General features: G+C 40.5%; 1 protein-coding gene across 1 annotated transcript in view; it reads right to left on the reverse strand.

Moving 5' to 3' along the window:
• Positions 1–571: 571 nt before the first annotated feature.
• Positions 572–19,362, reverse strand: part of LOC134207349 (uncharacterized) — a 119,275-nt gene continuing 100,484 nt past the window's right edge. The window contains exons 2-4 of the mRNA XM_062683070.1: positions 1,296–1,911; positions 682–967; positions 572–622 (exon numbers count right to left, since the gene is read on the reverse strand). Of these exons, the coding sequence (XP_062539054.1) occupies positions 572–622; positions 682–967; positions 1,296–1,911 (953 nt within the window). The remainder of the gene's footprint in view (positions 623–681; positions 968–1,295; positions 1,912–19,362) is intronic.

A 19,362-nucleotide genomic window follows, 5' to 3' on the forward strand; every position in this document is an offset into this window, starting at 1 on the left:
GGACTTACGTCTCTCTTTACTATACCGGGTGTCATTTCAAAATATTCAAATCGACCGCGTTACGCTGAGTTGAAAGATTTTAAACGTTAATAGTGTTCGTCTCAGTGAACGAATTTCTGCCGTAAGCCCCTCAATCGACAGATTTCAAGTATGCCTTTCATGTCCATGCTTGATAAGACCCGAGAAACTTGTTCCAATAGGCATGAAACTGTTTTCAATGAAAAACATTGATGATGATGATGGTTTGTTTTTGAGGGATATTAACTCAGGCGGTCATTCATCCCTAACTGTTGGTGTTTACAGTTGGTCGATCAGGTTGGTGTCCTTCAGGAATTCGATCAGTTTCTCTTCGTTGGGTGGCGATAAAATCTCCTCAGGCGTGCTACTCAAATTTAAAGCCAAGCGTTGCGTTGCATAAGCGTTACATTCTGATAGTATATGGGTGACAGTGAGGGGGATATTGCAAGTGGTGCATATTGGGGGTTCGGTTTTTTCGAGTATGTATCTATGGGTAAGGCGAGTATGGCCGATTCGTAGACGGGAGAGAGTGCGACGATATTTCGGGTTTTTGTTATCTGGCCAGGGTAAAGTGGATGGTTTGATTCTTCTCAAAGCAACGTCTCTGTTTGAGAACCATTTGGATTCCCAATGTTCTCGAATTGTTCCCTTGACCCATCTTACAGTGTCCATGGAGGGGACAGAGACAGCCTCAGGGCTGGCTTCCCGACCGGCACCAGCCAAACGGTCGGCCTCCTCGTTGCCATGGATACCGGAGTGTCCGGGCAACCAGCAGAACGCGACGTTATTGGCCACAGCCAGTCTTTCTGCCTCCTGAAGCCAGGGATGCTTTGAGGAGGAGGATTTCATCTCTTGGAGACAGCTGGCAGAGTCGCTAAATATGATAGTGGGGGAGTCGGTAATGTGGGTGGTTAGGTTAGAGGCTATCATTAACGCATAAGCTTCAGCACTGAATATGGAACAGAGAGGGGGGAGGGAAGAACTTATATTGGGGAGAGTTGTTTTGCTGGAGATTCCATAGCCTACTTTGCCGTTGCACACTGAGCCGTCAGTGTAGATGTATTGGTGGTTGGGGTTTTTTTTCGGCTCGGAGTTTGTGGAAATGCGATTGTATAATGGCAGGGGGGTCACCAGCTTTTACTTGTTTGAGAAGTGAGAGATCGATTTTGGGGGGAGACTGGTTCCATGGTCTATTTTTGGCTCTAGGGAGGATGGCTATTGGTGGGATTTCATTGTTTGTAAGGGATTTAAGTAGGTTATTTGCTCTATTGACTAACGGGATTTCCTGGCGACCACCAAGGCTGAGCCATCTGATGGCCCTCCTCATCACGCCGACCGTCAGGAAGTGCTCGAAAGGAAGTTGACCACATTCCGATATAATGACAGAGGTGGGACTGGTGATGAACACGCCAGAGGCATAGCGGAAGGCTTTGTTGTACAATGGGCGAAGTTTTTTGGTGATGAGATCACCGCCTCTACTAAAAAGTCCTACACCATAGAACATCTTGGGCAACAACCAGCCATTAATGATCCGAATGATGGTTGCCCTTTGTCCGCTTGGGATTCTATATCCGATCACTTTAATTAATTGCAAGCGCTTTTCGATTGACTTTCTAACGGTATCGGCGTGGTGACCAAAGCTCAGAGTGCGGTCCAGGTGTACACCAAGGATTTTGAGGGATGTTTGGGATTTTATAGGGCAGTTTTTCAGACTGAGATCGGGTAACTTGCTAACTCCTTTTCTGTTCTTGCTGATGTGGAGCAGTTGGGATTTTTCAGGGGATATTGTGAAACCATGATTATCGGCCCATTCGGAGACAGTGTTGACGGCGGATTGGATTTTCTTTCTGGCCAGTGATTTGAAGTTATTGAAGGAAAGTATTATTATGTCATCTGCGTAGACAAGAATGTAGATATGGGGTGGGATGTTTTTGAATAGGGACTGCATACAGATGAAAAACATTGAGATCAAGGGAACCTATAAATATGGGTACCGCATAATTCTTGCATCATTCCATTACCACGTTCTGATTGGTGCAGACACCAGCGAATGAGCAGCAGCTGGGTCTGCCGAGAAGCCATAAAAAAGGGCAACGCGATTTTTTCCTTTCATTCTGACCGGAACAAGCGAAGCAACCGCATCATCGCATCATCACACCTTTTAGCAGGGAATGAAGTCTGCACCGACCGCTTTTTCGGCTCGACACCATCGAAGCCACCATCATCAGCCGGAACCTAGCCAGTACAGCAGCAGTCCACCCTACAGACCCGACAAAGCAGCAATGCTGAGCAAATACCGGCAGCAGCAGCAGAGTCGAGCCGAGACCGGCCGGCATCGATGATGAGCCGAGACAGGCTGAAAAAAGCCACATGATGCAGCATGTATGTATGTCCAAAAAACAAACGGTTCTTCAGAGAGCCAATAATAGAGATCAATATCAAAGCTTTCAATACCATTCGGGATAGAAATTGTACTTGGTTGCCAAATCCAATATTCTAGTGATACAATTTTATGCGTGATTTTCATAAATAGCGTCAAAACTAACAGTGGATAATTTTTCTGATTTAACCGCGAAGTGGACGAAGGACTTCGCTTGACCATGCCTAAAAAAAACATAAGATGTCCAAATCTCTCACATAATATTTGGATATTTGAGTTTAAAAACACCGATAACAGCTCAAACATTAAAATAAACTATCAATCGATTTTTCATCAAATGTTGGTTTTTTTGGCATTGATCAACATTGTTTGATACTGACCGCACACAAAGCGAACGTGACTGAATGATCGTCCTATGTTACCAATTCTAAATCTTATCACCCGAAATCCCATGTCCGGGTGTTTCCTTGCATCTACTACTAACAATGTTGTCTCAGAAAAGAACACGTACTTCTCACTTGAACTGCAATTCTAAGCTCGCTTGCCCGGCTTATTAGCCTGTATCAAGCAAAAAGTCCCGTTAGGAAATAGACGCCAGCAGCGAGCAACAAGCGTAAAAAAGAAGAAGCCCTTCTCGAACGCGTTGATGATGATGACGCTTTGGCTGACAAAGAAGCGGGATACAAGACACTGGCTGATTGGTCCACCAATTGGGAAGCAGAGAAGATTCAAAATAAAGTATAAAAGAAAAGTGCATTCGCTCGCAGAGAATTCAGTCTTTTTTATACCACCACTAGAAATTAGCGGTTATTTGAAAAGATCGTTTTCTTACTTTTGGACTTAGCCGAAGCAAACAGCCTTTTTCAAGGCTCTAAGAGTTAAAAATAATGTTCTCCTTCAGTCGCTATCGCACGGATTAGGAGGCCCTACATCCCCTGCTGGGCCAACTTGTGGCTTATTTCAGGCAGTCCTTCAGTGGGAAGGTTGCCATTGTCGAGGCTAATATTCCGTGACCGGACAGATACTTCCTGAATTGTTTTTGATGATTCTTGTTCGAGGTAGATTTGACTTCTGTGTCGGTTTGATGAGAAGATTTTGCCAAGGAATGGTATGCAACGCCGATTATTTATCCAAAATAGTTGATGTGAGAAATTTGGACATATTATGTATCTTAAGGGCATGGTCAAGTCAAGTCCTACGTCCACTTAGCGGTTATGTCACAGACATTACCTACTGTTCGTTTTTTCAATCCTAGTAAATTTTGGGGGGATGAAATAGAAAAAGGCAAAATACGTAAAAGGAACCCGTAATTTATTGTCGAACAAAAATTCTTAACAGATTCTCTGTAATGATCCATAATAAACCACAGGCGGTGAAAGTTATTTCATGAAATTTATTGTTGTTTTCGGTATTATTTGAAAACAATAGAAACGACAAAAAAAATTAAAAACTTTTGTGGTGATAAAATCGGGTCGAAAACGTGGTAAAATCGGGGTCGACAAAATCAGGGTAGACAAAGTCGGAGAATGACAAAATCGGGTAAATACTGTATATGTTCGCATTCCATGTGGTGCATGTTATTGTCATGGGTTCGAAATAATCTACGAAATTCGTAGAGTTAGGTCCTGCTGATTAACCTCCGTGATGAAGCCATTTATCGATAAAATAATAAGCTGTGCAACCTCATCTGAGTGAATGTATGCATTCCAAGTAGCTTTAATTGTTTCCATGGTAGTAGGAACTATGTATGAACTCGATACAGTTATGATTTGCAGATTAACCCCGAACGGGAGGCTGTTGGTACAGTCCCATCCCGATTTTGGCAACACTTGTTTTTGTCTACCCCCGATTTTGGCAACACCCGTTTTTGGCAACATTTTCTTCCCGATTTTGGCAACAACCTCGAAAATATTTTTTTTATTACTTTTTAGAGCTAAAACCTTTTCATTAATATCTAATAGGATAAATAAAACCAAAAGTGAATGTCATTAGGGTTTATATGCGTATTATGGGCTCTGTACGAATAGTGGGCACTTCCACTGAATTAATGAACCACCACTCGTATTACCTTGTTTGCAAAATGTCTATTGAAACTTTTCTGCACTTTTTATTCACGTTTTCCATGTCCCTATTCACACTACCCTAATCTAACCAGCCCACCGTAGAATGTCGTATTTTTTGGCATCTCACTGATTTTGTCGTCGATAAGCTTGTGAGTCAGCTTATACATACATAGTACAACATCTATTAAGCGAAGCCCGCTGTTTACATTAATTGCTAGTGATTGGCACATTCGATTTTCTAAATGCGCTGTCGCTGTCAAGTCGTTTTGCTCATTACGTACCGAGAAACTGTCATTTTATCATTTTATCCGTCTTTCCGCTGAATTTCCATATAGAAAATAAGCAACAATTTTATTCCAAAGAATCTTATTGTTTAAAATTTACACAAATTTATCTAGCAATTAATATCAGAACACTGTTGGCTTTTCCATTTTCCTGATGTGTCAATTGCATAACGAGCCTTTTGATTCCAGCATGCTTGCCAATAAGGGTATGCGATAACACACTTTTTCCTAACGAAACGAAACGAAATTTCAAATGTCTTTGTTGATTCGGAACGAAACGAAACGAAATATCGATTTACTTTTGAGACATCGAAACGATACGAAATCAAGGTTCACTTAATTCGAAATTTTACGAAACGAAACGAAATTTGATTTTTTTTTCCGCGGAATTTTTATTGAATTAGTTTTACATAATGTACGCAATTCTGATTACATTTTTTCAAAGTCAAATAACTGTTTTGCAACCAATAGAGCTTCACGCTAAAAATGAACTACTCAAAATTGAGTCGAATCCGACTCATTTTCATTAAAAACGGGACAACTCAAAATTTGAGTAAAAGATACTACTTCAATAAAATGATGATTGCACTTAAACTAGGAGTCTGTTTGTCGTAAAAAGCACTTAGATAGATAGATAAGCTTGATTCGCATCTGTCGTATTAAAAATTGATGGAAGGCCAAGCTTAACTTTCGCGAAATCATCATTTTATTGAAGTAGTATCTTTTACTCAAATTTTGAGTTGTCCCGTTTTTAATGAAAATGAGTCGGATTTGACTCAATTTTGAGTAGTTCATTTTTAGCGTGTTTACTAACAGACGAAACAGTCAGTTATAGCTAAATCGTTGCCTTCCTGTTTATATACCATTGGCGATAAGTCAATACCCCAGCGTGTGCTTCCGAATCTGATCAATTTTATATCAATTCAATTTTATATCAGTAAGTATATAAAAATATGGAAATTGTGTGATTTTCTGTATTCGGATTCAAATTCTGTTAAAAACCTTAGTTCACTTAAGAGTTATGTGATCATGCTGAAGCATACTTTGCATATTTAGCTAACTCAAAACCAGTAAATGAATGCATAGATTTTATATTTCATCCAGTGGGGTACTCATTTATGCCAGGCGTATACGCAGATATAGAATTGTTAATAGCATACATATGCTCGCTCCTGTGCCTCTTAAAATTGCACAAAGACATGTATCTCAGACATGTGATCGCAAAGTTTTTACGGTAGCAGTTTTCCAGGTATACAGAAAGTTGTACCAAAAGGCTATCATTTCCTTCCAAATTCAACCTTTTTATAGGAGGTTCGTAGACCCATACTGCCGCGAATCGCATATGTGTCCCATATGAATTGGAAACCCAGTAAAGATGGGACAGATATGCGATTCACGGCAGAATTTTTGTTTCTTCCTTGTTTGGTATTTTAATCACTGCGACCATTTGTTAGATCTATTGTGATATATGCCCCATTTGATATAGCTTTGCCAAGTTGACGCATCATTGCTATGTAGAGCAATTGCATCACCTTGACTTCCAGCGTCTTCCCAATGCGGTATTATGGTAGACCTGTGCGCCGCCGCGCCACGCCGCCGCCGTCGACACTTATTGACGTACGCCGACGCCGGTCAAGGTGTCGGCGGCGCGCCATACGCCGGTTGGCTCCACGCCGCCGAATTTCGTATTTCACGCCGATGTTTGGCCAACACAAAAATCACATTATGCAGTGCGTTCGCATCTGCCGACCCAAGACAACCTATCAAGCATTAATGAATTATTGGCAGTGGCTGATTTTCTACCCGCCGCTTCCACATCCAGGCGCTATCGTATATGCGCAAATAGCCAGCATGAGTTAACCGCCAGAAATTTGTATGATGAAAGACATCTAACGCGGGTTTCACAAAATTAGGATCTTTTCATGAAAAACTATTTGGTACCTATTATGCAGGGAGGTCTCCGCTACTACGCCTACCAAATATTTTTTCGATGAAGGTGCTTCATTTTGAGAAATAGAGCCTTAGATGCCTTTCGTCATACTGATTTCAGAAAGTCAACTCCTAGTGTGCCGCTGTAAGCACGCTCAAAGCAGGCGATTCATTAAATAGCTATTATACCTTTAAAAGATTTGTTTACTTTTATCCCTGTCACTTTAACCCGCTTTGGCGTGTTAAATGTTAGGTCATCCAAAAACTTCTTGGCTACAGATCTACAATCAATGAGCGTGACGATGAACTGCTAATATATGTGATTTCATGTGGAATAACCTCATTCTGGTCGCATTGGGTGGTTCATCATGTTTTCAAAGGTTTGAATGTTACATATCTTAATTGGCCCAGTGCTAACAAACGCGGCTACAAATCAACACCATAATGAATGTTGGATTTGGATTCCCAGTCTCGTATGATTTATTCAGCTTCCCTGGGCATGGAGTATCATTGTGTTAGCCTCATGATATGCGAATGCAAAACTGATCTTTTGGCTTCTGGAGCTGGAGCACGATGGGACACGTGACCCACCAAATTAAACATTTCCTTCACTCTTTCTTGTAATTGCGAGAATCGTTCTGAAAAAAAATGTTTCGATTTATTTCGATAAACAATTCACAAAGAAATTTCTTGGTTTGCTTGAAATAATTTCCAGGAAGTTCTGGAGGAAGTTCTGAAGGAATATTTGAAGAAAATTCTTAGAGCTTTGAGGAATTTCTTGATTTATCTCCGTTGTAATTTCTGGAGGATTTTCTGAAGGAATCTCTGGAGAAATTTTCTGAAGGAATTCTTGGAGGAATGTCCAAAGAAATTCTTTAAGAAATTTAAAAATGTTGATAATTCCATTAGGAGGTCCTTTGGAAATTGCTCTAGGAAAGGATCTGAAAATTCGTCCTAGAGTTTTGGAAGGAAATGGCGTTGGAATTTCCGAAGGAATTACTAGATTAATTTCCGAGGGAATGGAATGTCTTATGGAATACCTGGAAATTTTCCAGTGGAATTGTTACAATTATTTCTGAAGGAATTTTGTAGAATTTTTTGTTTGTTGTTGCTTCACTTGCTTGTTAATAATACAATCGAATTTAATTACCATTTTGCTTTCATTGCACTTCTGTGTGGAGGGCCAAAAACGGAGGTGGCGGACCCGTAAACAGAGACACTTACGCGAAACCCGCGGGATAGAGAGAATCTCCTTTCAGCAATGTAATCAAACAGACTAATACATAGATTCGCAATCCTTTTTGAGCTTTCCGAGGGATGGCTTCTTTGAGGGGCACGTCGAATCCATTACAACTGTGGGGAAGTGTACCCATCTACATGACTGGAAATTATTAAAAGTATTCCAAAAAAGAATTTCTGAAGGAATTCCTAATGGAATGGTCAGAATGAATCTTAAAAGAATTTTTGAAAGAATTTCCAGAAGAATTCCTTAAGAAATTTCTTAAGGTTTTAAGAAGTTCCGAAACAATTCCTGAGGGGAATTTAAAAAAAAACCTGGTTTCATTTGTGGAGAATTTTTTAAAGGACTTCCTGAAGAAATTCTCGATCGGATTCCTGACGGATTTTTTGAAGGTATTTTAGAATGAGTTTCTTGATGACTTACCGAATTAATTCCTGAACATTTTTCCTAGGGAATTATTTAAGGTATTTTTGAAAAAAAAAAATCTGTAGAAATTTTTGAAGGTACTCTTGCTGCAAATTCCCAAAGAATTCTTGAGGAGTTTTTCTTGGCATGTAGTCTTGATTCTAGAACCAAAACTGAGTTTGTTTTACTACTGTCCGGACTTTCGAAGAAATTCCTGGAGAAATATAGGAATTTTTGTGTAAATACCAATAGTTATTTGTTCGGAAAATCCATTAAACATTTCTTCGTGCATTACTTTCAAAGTTCTCTCGGATATTCCTTCAGAAATTCATTTTATTTTTTTTTACTCTTTATTATAGAGTTGATGTGTTGATATATACACCAAAATGTCGGAAGAAAGACGCAACAACGTTTTAGCTGCTTTATTGGACTGAAAGAGACAGATAATAGTCAACAAAAATTTATTATAGAGGTTTTCAACCCTCGACTGGTTCACCACTTTGAAATTCATTTAAAAATTTTGTTAGAAAATCTGTTCAAGTTCTCTTTCGGTTATTCCTTCAAGAATTGAGTCGGAAATTCCTCCAGGTGGTAATTATTTTCTGAAATTCCTAGAGGAGGTCTATAGGAAATTCCTTCAATAAACCATACAAAATTCATACAGGAATACTTCCAGAAAGAATTCTAATGTGGAGGAATTTTTGAATAAATTTCCAAAGGTATTTCAGTGTTAAACTTTTTTTCAATTAAAAAAACACTTAAACAACGGTTCAAAAAAACTATAGGAATTTGCAAACGAAATTTCCGAAGATTTCCCAAAAGAATTTCTGAAGATATTCCCGAAAGAATTCGTAAAGGATTTTTAAAAGAAATTTTCGAAGTTCTACAGGAATTTCTGGAAGAGTTGCTAAAGGAATTTCCGGAGGAATGTCCGAAGGAAGTCCTATAGGAAATTCAGAAAAAATTCCTGGAGAAAGTTCTAAATAAATTCCAGAGGAAAGTTTGGGGTCATTCAACAATGATGTCACAGGTTTTAAGGGAGGGAGGGGGTCTAAGAATTTGTGACAGTACATATACCAGGTAATCAAAAAAGCCTGAAAGAGGGGGGGAGGTTGGTTCTAGAAATCTCAAAAAGTAGTGGACGTCATATTTGAATCGCCCCTTTCGAAAGAATACCAAAAATACCTTCTTAGAGTTTCCGAAGAAATTCTTTAGGGAATTACTGGAAGAAATTCTTGAAGGAATAAAAAAAACTAAATCAAATTCCAAAGGTCTCCTAATAGGATTTCCGGATGTATTCCTAAAACAGTGTCCGTAGGTATTCCGATGGAAATTCATGAAGGATTTCTCAAGGGTATTTTCTAAAGAATTCTTAAAGGAATTTCCAAAGGAATTCCTAAAAAAGTGTTCGAATTAATTTCCGAAGAAATTCTTAAAAGACTCCGTAAAAGAATTTCCGATGCAATCCCTAAAGCATTTTCCAAGGAAATTCCTGAAGGAACTTTTGGAGAAATTTTGGAAAGAATTTCCGAAGCAATACCCAAATAAATTTTCAAGGGAATTCTTGGAGAAAGTTCTGAAAGAATTCATAGGGAAATTCTAAACTAGTTTTTCGAATTTTCTGAGGAATATCTCGAGGAATTTCCAAACGAATTTCTGGATTTATATCTGAAGTACTTTCCAGTGAACTTATGTGCTGTGATGCGGCAATATCCTAGTGGAAGATGTAATGTAAACTTTTGGAGATACAAGCTATAGCTATTAGCATGTTACATCAGTCTGTCTGTAGCTAGCAATTGTACAAAAACCCTAAAATTCAATAAAAGCATGATCGGCCTCGACGCGTGATTTTTTTGACGTAGGACTTACGTCTCTCTTCACTATACCGGGTATCATATCAAATTTTTTAAATCGACCGCGTTACGCTGTGTTGAAAGATTTCAAACGTTAATAGCTTTTGCCCTATTGAACAGTTTTCTGCAGTTAACCACTCAATCAACAGCTTTCAAGTCTGCCTTTCATATTAATGCTTGATAATATCCGAAAACTTGTTTCAATAGGCCCAAAACTGTTTTCAAAGCAAAATATTGAATTCACGAGAACCTATAAATATGGGTACCGCATCATTCTTGCATCATTCCATTGCCACGCTCTGATTGGTGCAGACGTCAGCGAATGAGCTCTCGCTAGGTCAGGAAGGCATCAGGATTCATGATAACAAATCTTCGGAAGTATCGACGAGCTATTTTGACGTAGGACTTACGTCTCTCTTTACTATACCGGGTGTCATTTCAAAATATTAAAATCGACCGCGTTACGCTGTGTTGAAAGATTTTAAACGTTAATAGCGTTCGTCTCAGTGGACGAATTTCTGCGGTAAGCCCCTCAATCGACAGATTTCAAGTATGCCTTTCATGTTCATGCTTGATAAGACCCGAAAAACTTGTTTCAATAGGCATGAAACTGTTTTCAATGAAAAACGAACAGTAGGTAATGTCTGTGACATAACCGCTAAGTGGACGTAGGACTTGACTTGACCATGCCCTTAAGATACATAATATGTCCAAATTTCTCACATCAACTATTTTGGATAAATAATCGGCGTTGCATACCATTCCTTGGCAAAATCTTCTCATCAAACCGACACAGAAGTCAAATCTACCTCGAACAAGAATCATCAAAAACAATTCAGGAAGTATCTGTCCGGTCACGGAATATTAGCCTCGACAATGGCAACCTTCCCACTGAAGGACTGCCTGAAATAAGCCACAAGTTGGCCCAGCAGGGGATGTAGGGCCTCCTAATCCGTGCGATAGCGACTGAAGGAGAACATTATTTTTAACTCTTAGAGCCTTGAAAAAGGCTGTTTGCTTCGGCTAAGTCCAAAAAGTAAGAAAACGATCTTTTCAAATAACCGCTAATTTCTAGTGGTGGTATAAAAAAGACTGAATTCTCTGCGAGCGAATGCACTTTTCTTTTATACTTTATTTTGAATCTTCTCTGCTTCCCAATTGGTGGACCAATCAGCCAGTGTCTTGTATCCCGCTTCTTTGTCAGCCAAAGCGTCATCATCATCAACGCGTTCGAGAAGGGCTTCTTCTTTTTTACGCTTGTTGCTCGCTGCTGGCGTCTATTTCCTAACGGGACTTTGGCTTGATACAGGCCAATAAGCCGGGCAAGCGAGCTTAGAATTGTAGTTCAGGTGGGAAGTACGTGTTCTTTTCTGAGACAACATTGTTAGTAGTATAAGGAAGGAAACACCAGGACATGGGATTTCGGGTGATAAGATTTAGAATTGGTAACATGAGACGATCATTCAGTCGCTTTGTGTGCGGTCATTATCAAACAATGTTGATCAATGCCAAAAACCAACATTTGATGAAAAATCGATTGATAGTTTATTAATGTTTGAGCTGTTATCGGTTTTTTTTAAATCGAAATATCCAAATATTATGTGAGAGATTTGGACATCTTATGTTTTTTTAGGCATAGTCAAGCGAAGTCCTTCGTCCACTTCGCGGTTAAATCGGTTAAATCAGAAAAATTATCCACTGTTAGTTTTGACGCTATTTATGAAAATCACGCATAAAATTTTATCACTAGAATATTGGATTTGGCACCCAAGTACAATTTCTATCCCGAAGGGTATTGAAAGCTTTGATATTGATCTCTATTATTGGCTCTCTGAAGAACCGTTTGTTTTTGGACATACATACATGCTGCATCATGTGGCTTTTTCAGCCTGTCTCGGCTCATCATCGATGCCGGCCGGTCTCGGCTCGACTCTGCTGCTGCTGCCGGTATTTGCTCAGCATTGCTGCTTTGTCGGGTCTGTAGGGTGGACTGCTGCTGTACTGGCTAGGTTCCGGCTGATGATGGTGGCTTCGATGGTGTCGAGCCGAAAAAGCGGTCGGTGCAGACTTCATTCCCTGCTAAAAGGTGTGATGATGCGATGATGCGGTTGCTTCGCTTGTTCCGGTCAGAATGAAAGGAAAAAATCGCGTTGCCCTTTTTTATGGCTTCTCGGCAGACCCAGCTGCTGCTCATTCGCTGGTGTCTGCACCAATCAGAACGTGGTAATGGAATGATGCAAGAATTATGCGGTACCCATATTTATAGGTTCCCTTGATCTCAATGTTTTTCTCTGTATACAGTCCCTATTCAAAAACATCCCACCCCATATCTACATTCTTGTCTACGCAGATGACATAATAATACTTTCCTTCAATAACTTCAAATCACTGGCCAGAAAGAAAATCCAATCCGCCGTCAACACTGTCTCCGAATGGGCCGATAATCATGGTTTCACACCCTGAAAAATCCCAACTGCTCCACATCAGCAAGAACAGAAAAGGAGTTAGCAAGTTACCCGATCTCAGTCTGAAAAACTGCCCTATAAAATCCCAAACATCCCTCAAAATCCTTGGTGTACACCTGGACCGCACTCTGAGCTTTGGTCACCACGCCGATACCGTTAGAAAGTCAATCGAAAAGCGCTTGCAATTAATTAAAGTGATCGGATATAGAATCCCAAGCGGACAAAGGGCAACCATCATTCGGATCATTAATGGCTGGTTGTTGCCCAAGATGTTCTATGGTGTAGGACTTTTTAGTAGAGGCGGTGATCTCATCACCAAAAAACTTCGCCCATTGTACAACAAAGCCTTCCGCTATGCCTCTGGCGTGTTCATCACCAGTCCCACCTCTGTCATTATATCGGAATGTGGTCAACTTCCTTTCGAGCACTTCCTGACGGTCGGCGTGATGAGGAGGGCCATCAGATGGCTCAGCCTTGGTGGTCGCCAGGAAATCCCGTTAGTCAATAGAGCAAATAACCTACTTAAATCCCTTACAAACAATGAAATCCCACCAATAGCCATCCTCCCTAGAGCCAAAAATAGACCATGGAACCAGTCTCCCCCCAAAATCGATCTCTCACTTCTCAAACAAGTAAAAGCTGGTGACCCCCCTGCCATTATACAATCGCATTTCCACAAACTCCGAGCCGAAAAAAAACCCCAACCACCAATACATCTACACTGACGGCTCAGTGTGCAACGGCAAAGTAGGCTATGGAATCTCCAGCAAAACAACTCTCCCCAATATCAGTTCTTCGCTCCCCACTCTCTGTTCCAAATTCAGTGATGAAGTTTATGCGTTAATGATAGCCTCTAACTTAACCACCCACATTACCGACTCTCCTACTATCACATTTAGCGACTCTGCCAGCTGTTTCCTAGAGATGAAATCCTCCTCCTCATAGCATCCCTGGCTTCAGGAGGCATAAAGACTGGCTGTGGCCAATAACGTCGCGTTTTGCTGTTGCCCGGCTCCGCTATCTATGGCAACGAGGAGGCCGACCGTTTGGCTGGTGCCGGTCGGGAAGCCTGCCCTGAGACTGTCTCTGCTCCCTCCATGGATGCTGTAAGATGGATCAAGGGAACTATTAGAGAACATTGGGAATCCAAATGGTTCTCAAGCAGAGACGTTGCTTTGAGAAGAATCAAACCATCCACTTTACCTTGGCCAGATAACAAAAATCCAAAATATCGTCGCACTCTCTCCCGTCTACGAATCGGCCATACTCGCCTTACCCATAGATACATACTCGAAAAAACCGAACCCCCAATATGCACCACTTGCAATATCCCCCTCACTGTCACCCATATACTATCAGAATGTAACGCTTATGCAACGCAACGCTTGGCTTTAAATTTGAGTAGCACGCCTGAGGAGATTTTATCGCCACCCAACGAAGAGAAACTGATCGAATTCCTGAAGGACACCAACCTGATCGACCAACTGTAAACACCAACAGTTAGGGATGAATGACCGCCTGAGTTAATATCCCTCAAAAACAAACCATCATCATCATCAATGTTTTTCATTGAAAACAGTTTCATGCCTATTGGAACAAGTTTCGGGTCTTATCAAGCATGGACATGAAAGGCATACTTGAAATCTGTCGATTGAGGGCTTACGGCAGAAATTCGTTCACTGAGACGAACACTATTAACGTTTAAAATCTTTCAACTCAGCGTAACGCGGTCGATTTGAATATTTTGAAATGACACCCGGTATAGTAAAGAGAGACGTAAGTCCTACGTCAAAAAATATTTGGTAGGCGTACTAGCGAAAACCATCCATCATAACCGGTACCATATAGTTTTCCATGAAAAGTTCCTAATTTTGAGATCTGGAGGTTAACTCATGCTGGCTATTTGCGCATATACGATAGCGCCTGGCTGTGGAAGTGGCGGGTAGAAAATCAACCACTGCCAATAATTCATTCATATCATTTCAAGGCAAAATTTTCAAAACGACTTATCTGCTTTTGTAAACAAAGATTCAAACGACGATTTGACGAATCTGATAGCTCTCCCACGCAAACCAACACCATCAATAGGTAGCGGAAACCTTCACAAATTCGTCAAATCGTCGTTTGAATCTATGTTTACAAAAGCAGATAAGTCGTTTTGAAAATTTTGCCTTGACTTGATCAGTGTTGTCATTGACAGTATATGGTCACACCGCCGAGCCGCGCTTACTGTTGGCTTCTCCTTTGTGCGACCTCGACAATGCCAGACCGAAAATGCCGATGATGCTGACGATTCTGCCTTGCTCTTGAGAAAGCTTAAGTTTGCGATTGCGTAGCTAAGACGATGGAGACGATGCCTTGCCTGTTCTTGTCAGATCTCAGGGTCAGATTGAGAGGAAAAATCGTGCTGCGCTTTTTGCCTTCCTGACCTAGCGAGAGCTCATTCGCTGACGTCTGCACCAATCAGAGCGTGGCAATGGAATGATGCAAGAATGATGCGGTACTCATATTTATAGGTGCTCGTGAATTCAATATTTTACTTTGAAAACAGTTTTGGGCCTATTGAAACAAGTTTTCGGATATTATCAAGCATGAATATGAAAGGCATACTTGAAAGCTGTTGATTGAGTGGTTAACTGCAGAAAACTGTTCAATAGGGCAAAAGCTATTAACGTGTGAAATCTTTCAACACAGCGTAACGCGGTCGATTTAAAAAAATTGAAATGACACCCGGTATAGTAAAGAGAGACGTAAGTCCTACGTCAAAACATTGAGATCAAGGGAACCTATAAATATGGGTACCGCATCATTCTTGCATCATTCCATTACCACGTTCTGATTGGTACAGACACCAGCGAATAAGCAGCCGAGAAGCCATAAAATAGCGCAACGCGATTTTTTCCTTTCATTCTGACCGGGACAAGCGAAGAAACCGCATCATCGATTGAACAGCACTCACACCTCTTAGCAGGGAATGAAGTCATCGAAGCCACCATCATCAGCCGAAACCTAGCCAGTACAGCAGCAGTCCACCCTACAGACGCGACAAAGCAGCAATGCTGAGCAGATACCGGCAGCAGCATCAGCAGAGTCGAGCCGAGACCGGCCGGCATCGGTGATGAGCCGAGACAGGCTGAAGAAAAGCCACATGATGCAGCATGTATGTCCAAAAAGCAAACGGTTCTTCAGAGAGCCAATGATAGAGATCAATATCAAAGCTTTCAATACCCTTCGGGATAGAAATTGTAATTGGGTGCCAAATCCAATATTATAGTGATAAAATTTTATGCGTGATTTTCATAAATAGCGAATGATCGTCCCATGCAAGGTTGTTCACGATCATTCAGTAATTTGCGTTCGATCATTTAGTAGTTTGTCAATAACACATTCCTGAGACTGAATTTCAAAATAGGTTGTATGGTGGACTTCTAGTGTGAAGGTTTTTCTACAACTTTGCCTAATGGTTTGTTATTAGAATTCAACTAATAACGGAGTTAGAGCGCTAGTTGCAGTAACTTAAACTAAATGATTGGAAATTTGTTATCATTTAGTCTAAGTTACTGAAACTATAGCTATAACTTCGTTACTAGTGGAAATCAAGCAACGAATTATTAGGCAGAGTTGTAGAGAAACCTTCGCATTAGAAGTCCACCATACAACATATTTTGAGATTCAGCTTCTAGAATGTGTTATTGACAAACTACTAAATGATCGAACGCAAATTACTGAATGATCGTGAACATCCTTGGTCCCATGTTACCAATTCTAAATCTTATCACCCGAAATCCCATGTCCGGGTGTTTCCTTCCTTCTACTACTAACAATGTTGTCTCAGAAAAGAACACGCACACGGCTTATTGGCTGTATCAAACGAAGTCCCGTTAGGAAATAGACGCCAGCAGCGAGCAACAAGCGTAAAAAAGAAGAAGCCCTTCTCGAACGCGTTGATGATGATGACGCTTTGTCTGACAAAGCAGCGGGATACAAGACACTAGCTGATTGGCCCAGCAATTGGGAAGCAGAGAAGATTCAAAATTAAGTAGTATAAAAGAAAAGTGCATTCGCTCGCAGAGCATTCAGTCTTTTTATACCATCACTAGAAATTCGCGGTTATTTGAAAAGATCGTTTTCTTACTTTCTGCACTTAGCTGAAGCAAACAGCCTTTTGCAAGGCTCTAAGAGTTAAAAATAATGTTCTCCTTCAGTCGCTATCGACGGATTAGAAGGCCCTTCAGTGGAAGGGCTGAGATACAGTCTACATCCCCTGCTGAGCCAACTTGTGGTTTATTTCAGGCAGTCCTTCAGTGGGAAGGTTGCCACTGTCGAGGCTAATATTTCGTGACCGGACAGATACTTCCTGAATTTTTTTTGATGATTCTTGTTCGAGGTAGATTTGATTTCAGTGTCGGTTTGATGAGAAGATTTGGCCAAGGAATGGTATGCAACGCCGATTATGTATCCAAAATAGTTGATGTGAGAAATTTGGACATATTATGTATCTTAAAGGCATGGTCAAGTCAAGTCCTACGTCCACTTAGCGGTTATGTCACAGACATTACCCACTGTTCGTTTTTTCTCAGCTTAAAATTATTCACGCCGATCCACGCCGCCGCCGCCGCCGCCGAACATTGCTTACGGCTGACGCCGCCGCCGCCGGTGTAAAAATGGCCTTACGCCGCCGCCGTTCACAAATACTTCGGCGCACAGGTCTATATTATGGTTCTGATGAATCGTACTACCATACATATTGGGATTTGTTCCCCAAACTTCAGAGGGTTCTATCAGCCCCTTGTAGAAGAACTGTATTCTTTTTCTAAAAATTACCGGACAGATGTTCCGAGTCCTCTACATGTATGCCGCAGAAATGACATATATCGTCTTGAAGTTTTCCTAGCAGCTTCAAGTGATATCGGCTCGGGCAATGGCCTGTTATAAGACCTATATATGTGCTAAGATCTTTTTTCGAAAGATATGAAATTTTGCGAGTGATAACTACGTTTGGTCGGCAGAACGTCTAATATACAATCAGCTCGACAAATCGAGATATTGCCTGTTTGTCCTTGTATATGTGTTTGTACATGTGAGGCATGCAAAAAAAATCAATTGAGTACAAGAAACAACTGTTATGGACAGTATGAGTCGGTCCCGTCTTTACAGTCAATTTAGGATTAGGAGGGGAAATCAGTTTAACACTCATTGTTGTGATTCCGATGAATGCTCTGCATCTCCGTGAGCACCACAGGAAAGGAATCATTGGTTAGTCGGAAAGGTAATTCATGTGGAGCCACTTTGTAAAGCGACTAAAAATGTAATGTAAACGAAGCTATTTTGAAAACTCTAAGACGAAAACTGTGTTTCAAATCAATTCAACGCAAACTCGATGTGCTTCGTTTAATAAGCTTCTACAGTTTCATCACTTTGCGTGCACTCGCACTAGCTGACGTGATCAGCATCAACACGATCGATTGAACACTGATTAAACAAATTTCTGCTCTGCGCGGCACACTTTTTTTTCAATTCGTGTTCTCCCGGACTAGCTGCCATCCCATGACCAGCAGTAACACGATCGATTCCGCACTCTGTGCAAACAGTCAAAGAATATCACAAAATTTTAATTTAAAGCTTAAGGGCTGTATGTATATTTCGATGATTCACTAAATATTGAATGTTATATGAATGCTGAATATTGAAACTCTTAAGCGGTGCTTATCCATGCGCTTAAACCTAGTTTGAGGACCCACCGGAGGTGAAGGAATCGACTTTTAAAAAGAAAGAAGCGCTCTAACAGACTTCGCAAGTCCAAGGATCCTATGAATCCACGCCACAGCTTTGCGAGTTTGACAAAGTGATACTGATCTGATTCATATCTAATTACATTTACACTCTGAGTCTGTCGTCTTAAATATTCTGTCTGATCACTTTTGAAAAAATAGGATAGAACATACTTTTCGTTTTCTGTTAGACACACTGAAGACGTTTCATAGAAGAAAACTAAATACGTATTTATCGACTCACAATGGGATTATGTAGTAAGCGTTATTAGAAAAAATTGCATAACATTAAGTTTAGAAAACAGCTTAATAATGTTGATCAGCGGCGCAGCCAAAATTTTTGATAATATACGATAATATACGATATGGTTTAAGTCTAAATTTGTTTCGAAATTCCGCGGAATTCCGTTAAATTTCGTCAAAAGCTAGTTTTTTCTTGCGAAATTTTCGTGATTTTACGAAACGAAACGAAATCAAGAAATCAGATTTCGCCATGCTCAAATTCCGCGAAATTCCGCGGAATTTCGTTTCGAACCACCTGAAACGAAATTTTTCGAAATACCGCATATGCTTACTTGCCAACAGTTCAATAGTAATGGTAAGAGTTTGGTAACATGTAATCGTAAGGCTCAAGCAGGCATTGAAAATAATCAGATCATTAGGAAAAATCGGATTAACCTAAGGCAACTTGATGCTTTTCGCGGGGCAAGTTATGAGCTTCCTAAGATCTTTGAAATTGGACGTTAGATGATTTACCGTTTAATGGTCTTTAACCCTCACCAATGGAAGCCTATTGAGTGAAGCGAATCAATGCAAATCAAAACACAACAATGAGCGTCGTTCCAGTACGCTGATAGCAGAAGCCATTCAAGCATTCTAAAAATGAAGACCTCTATGAGTCTGGGACTCTAGAACACTGAATGGGAGGCGTTGATACTTTCTCTCGACTATCTT

Source organism: Armigeres subalbatus, chromosome 1 (genome assembly GCF_024139115.2).
Source record: "Armigeres subalbatus isolate Guangzhou_Male chromosome 1, GZ_Asu_2, whole genome shotgun sequence".
Taxonomy (NCBI): domain Eukaryota; kingdom Metazoa; phylum Arthropoda; class Insecta; order Diptera; family Culicidae; genus Armigeres; species Armigeres subalbatus.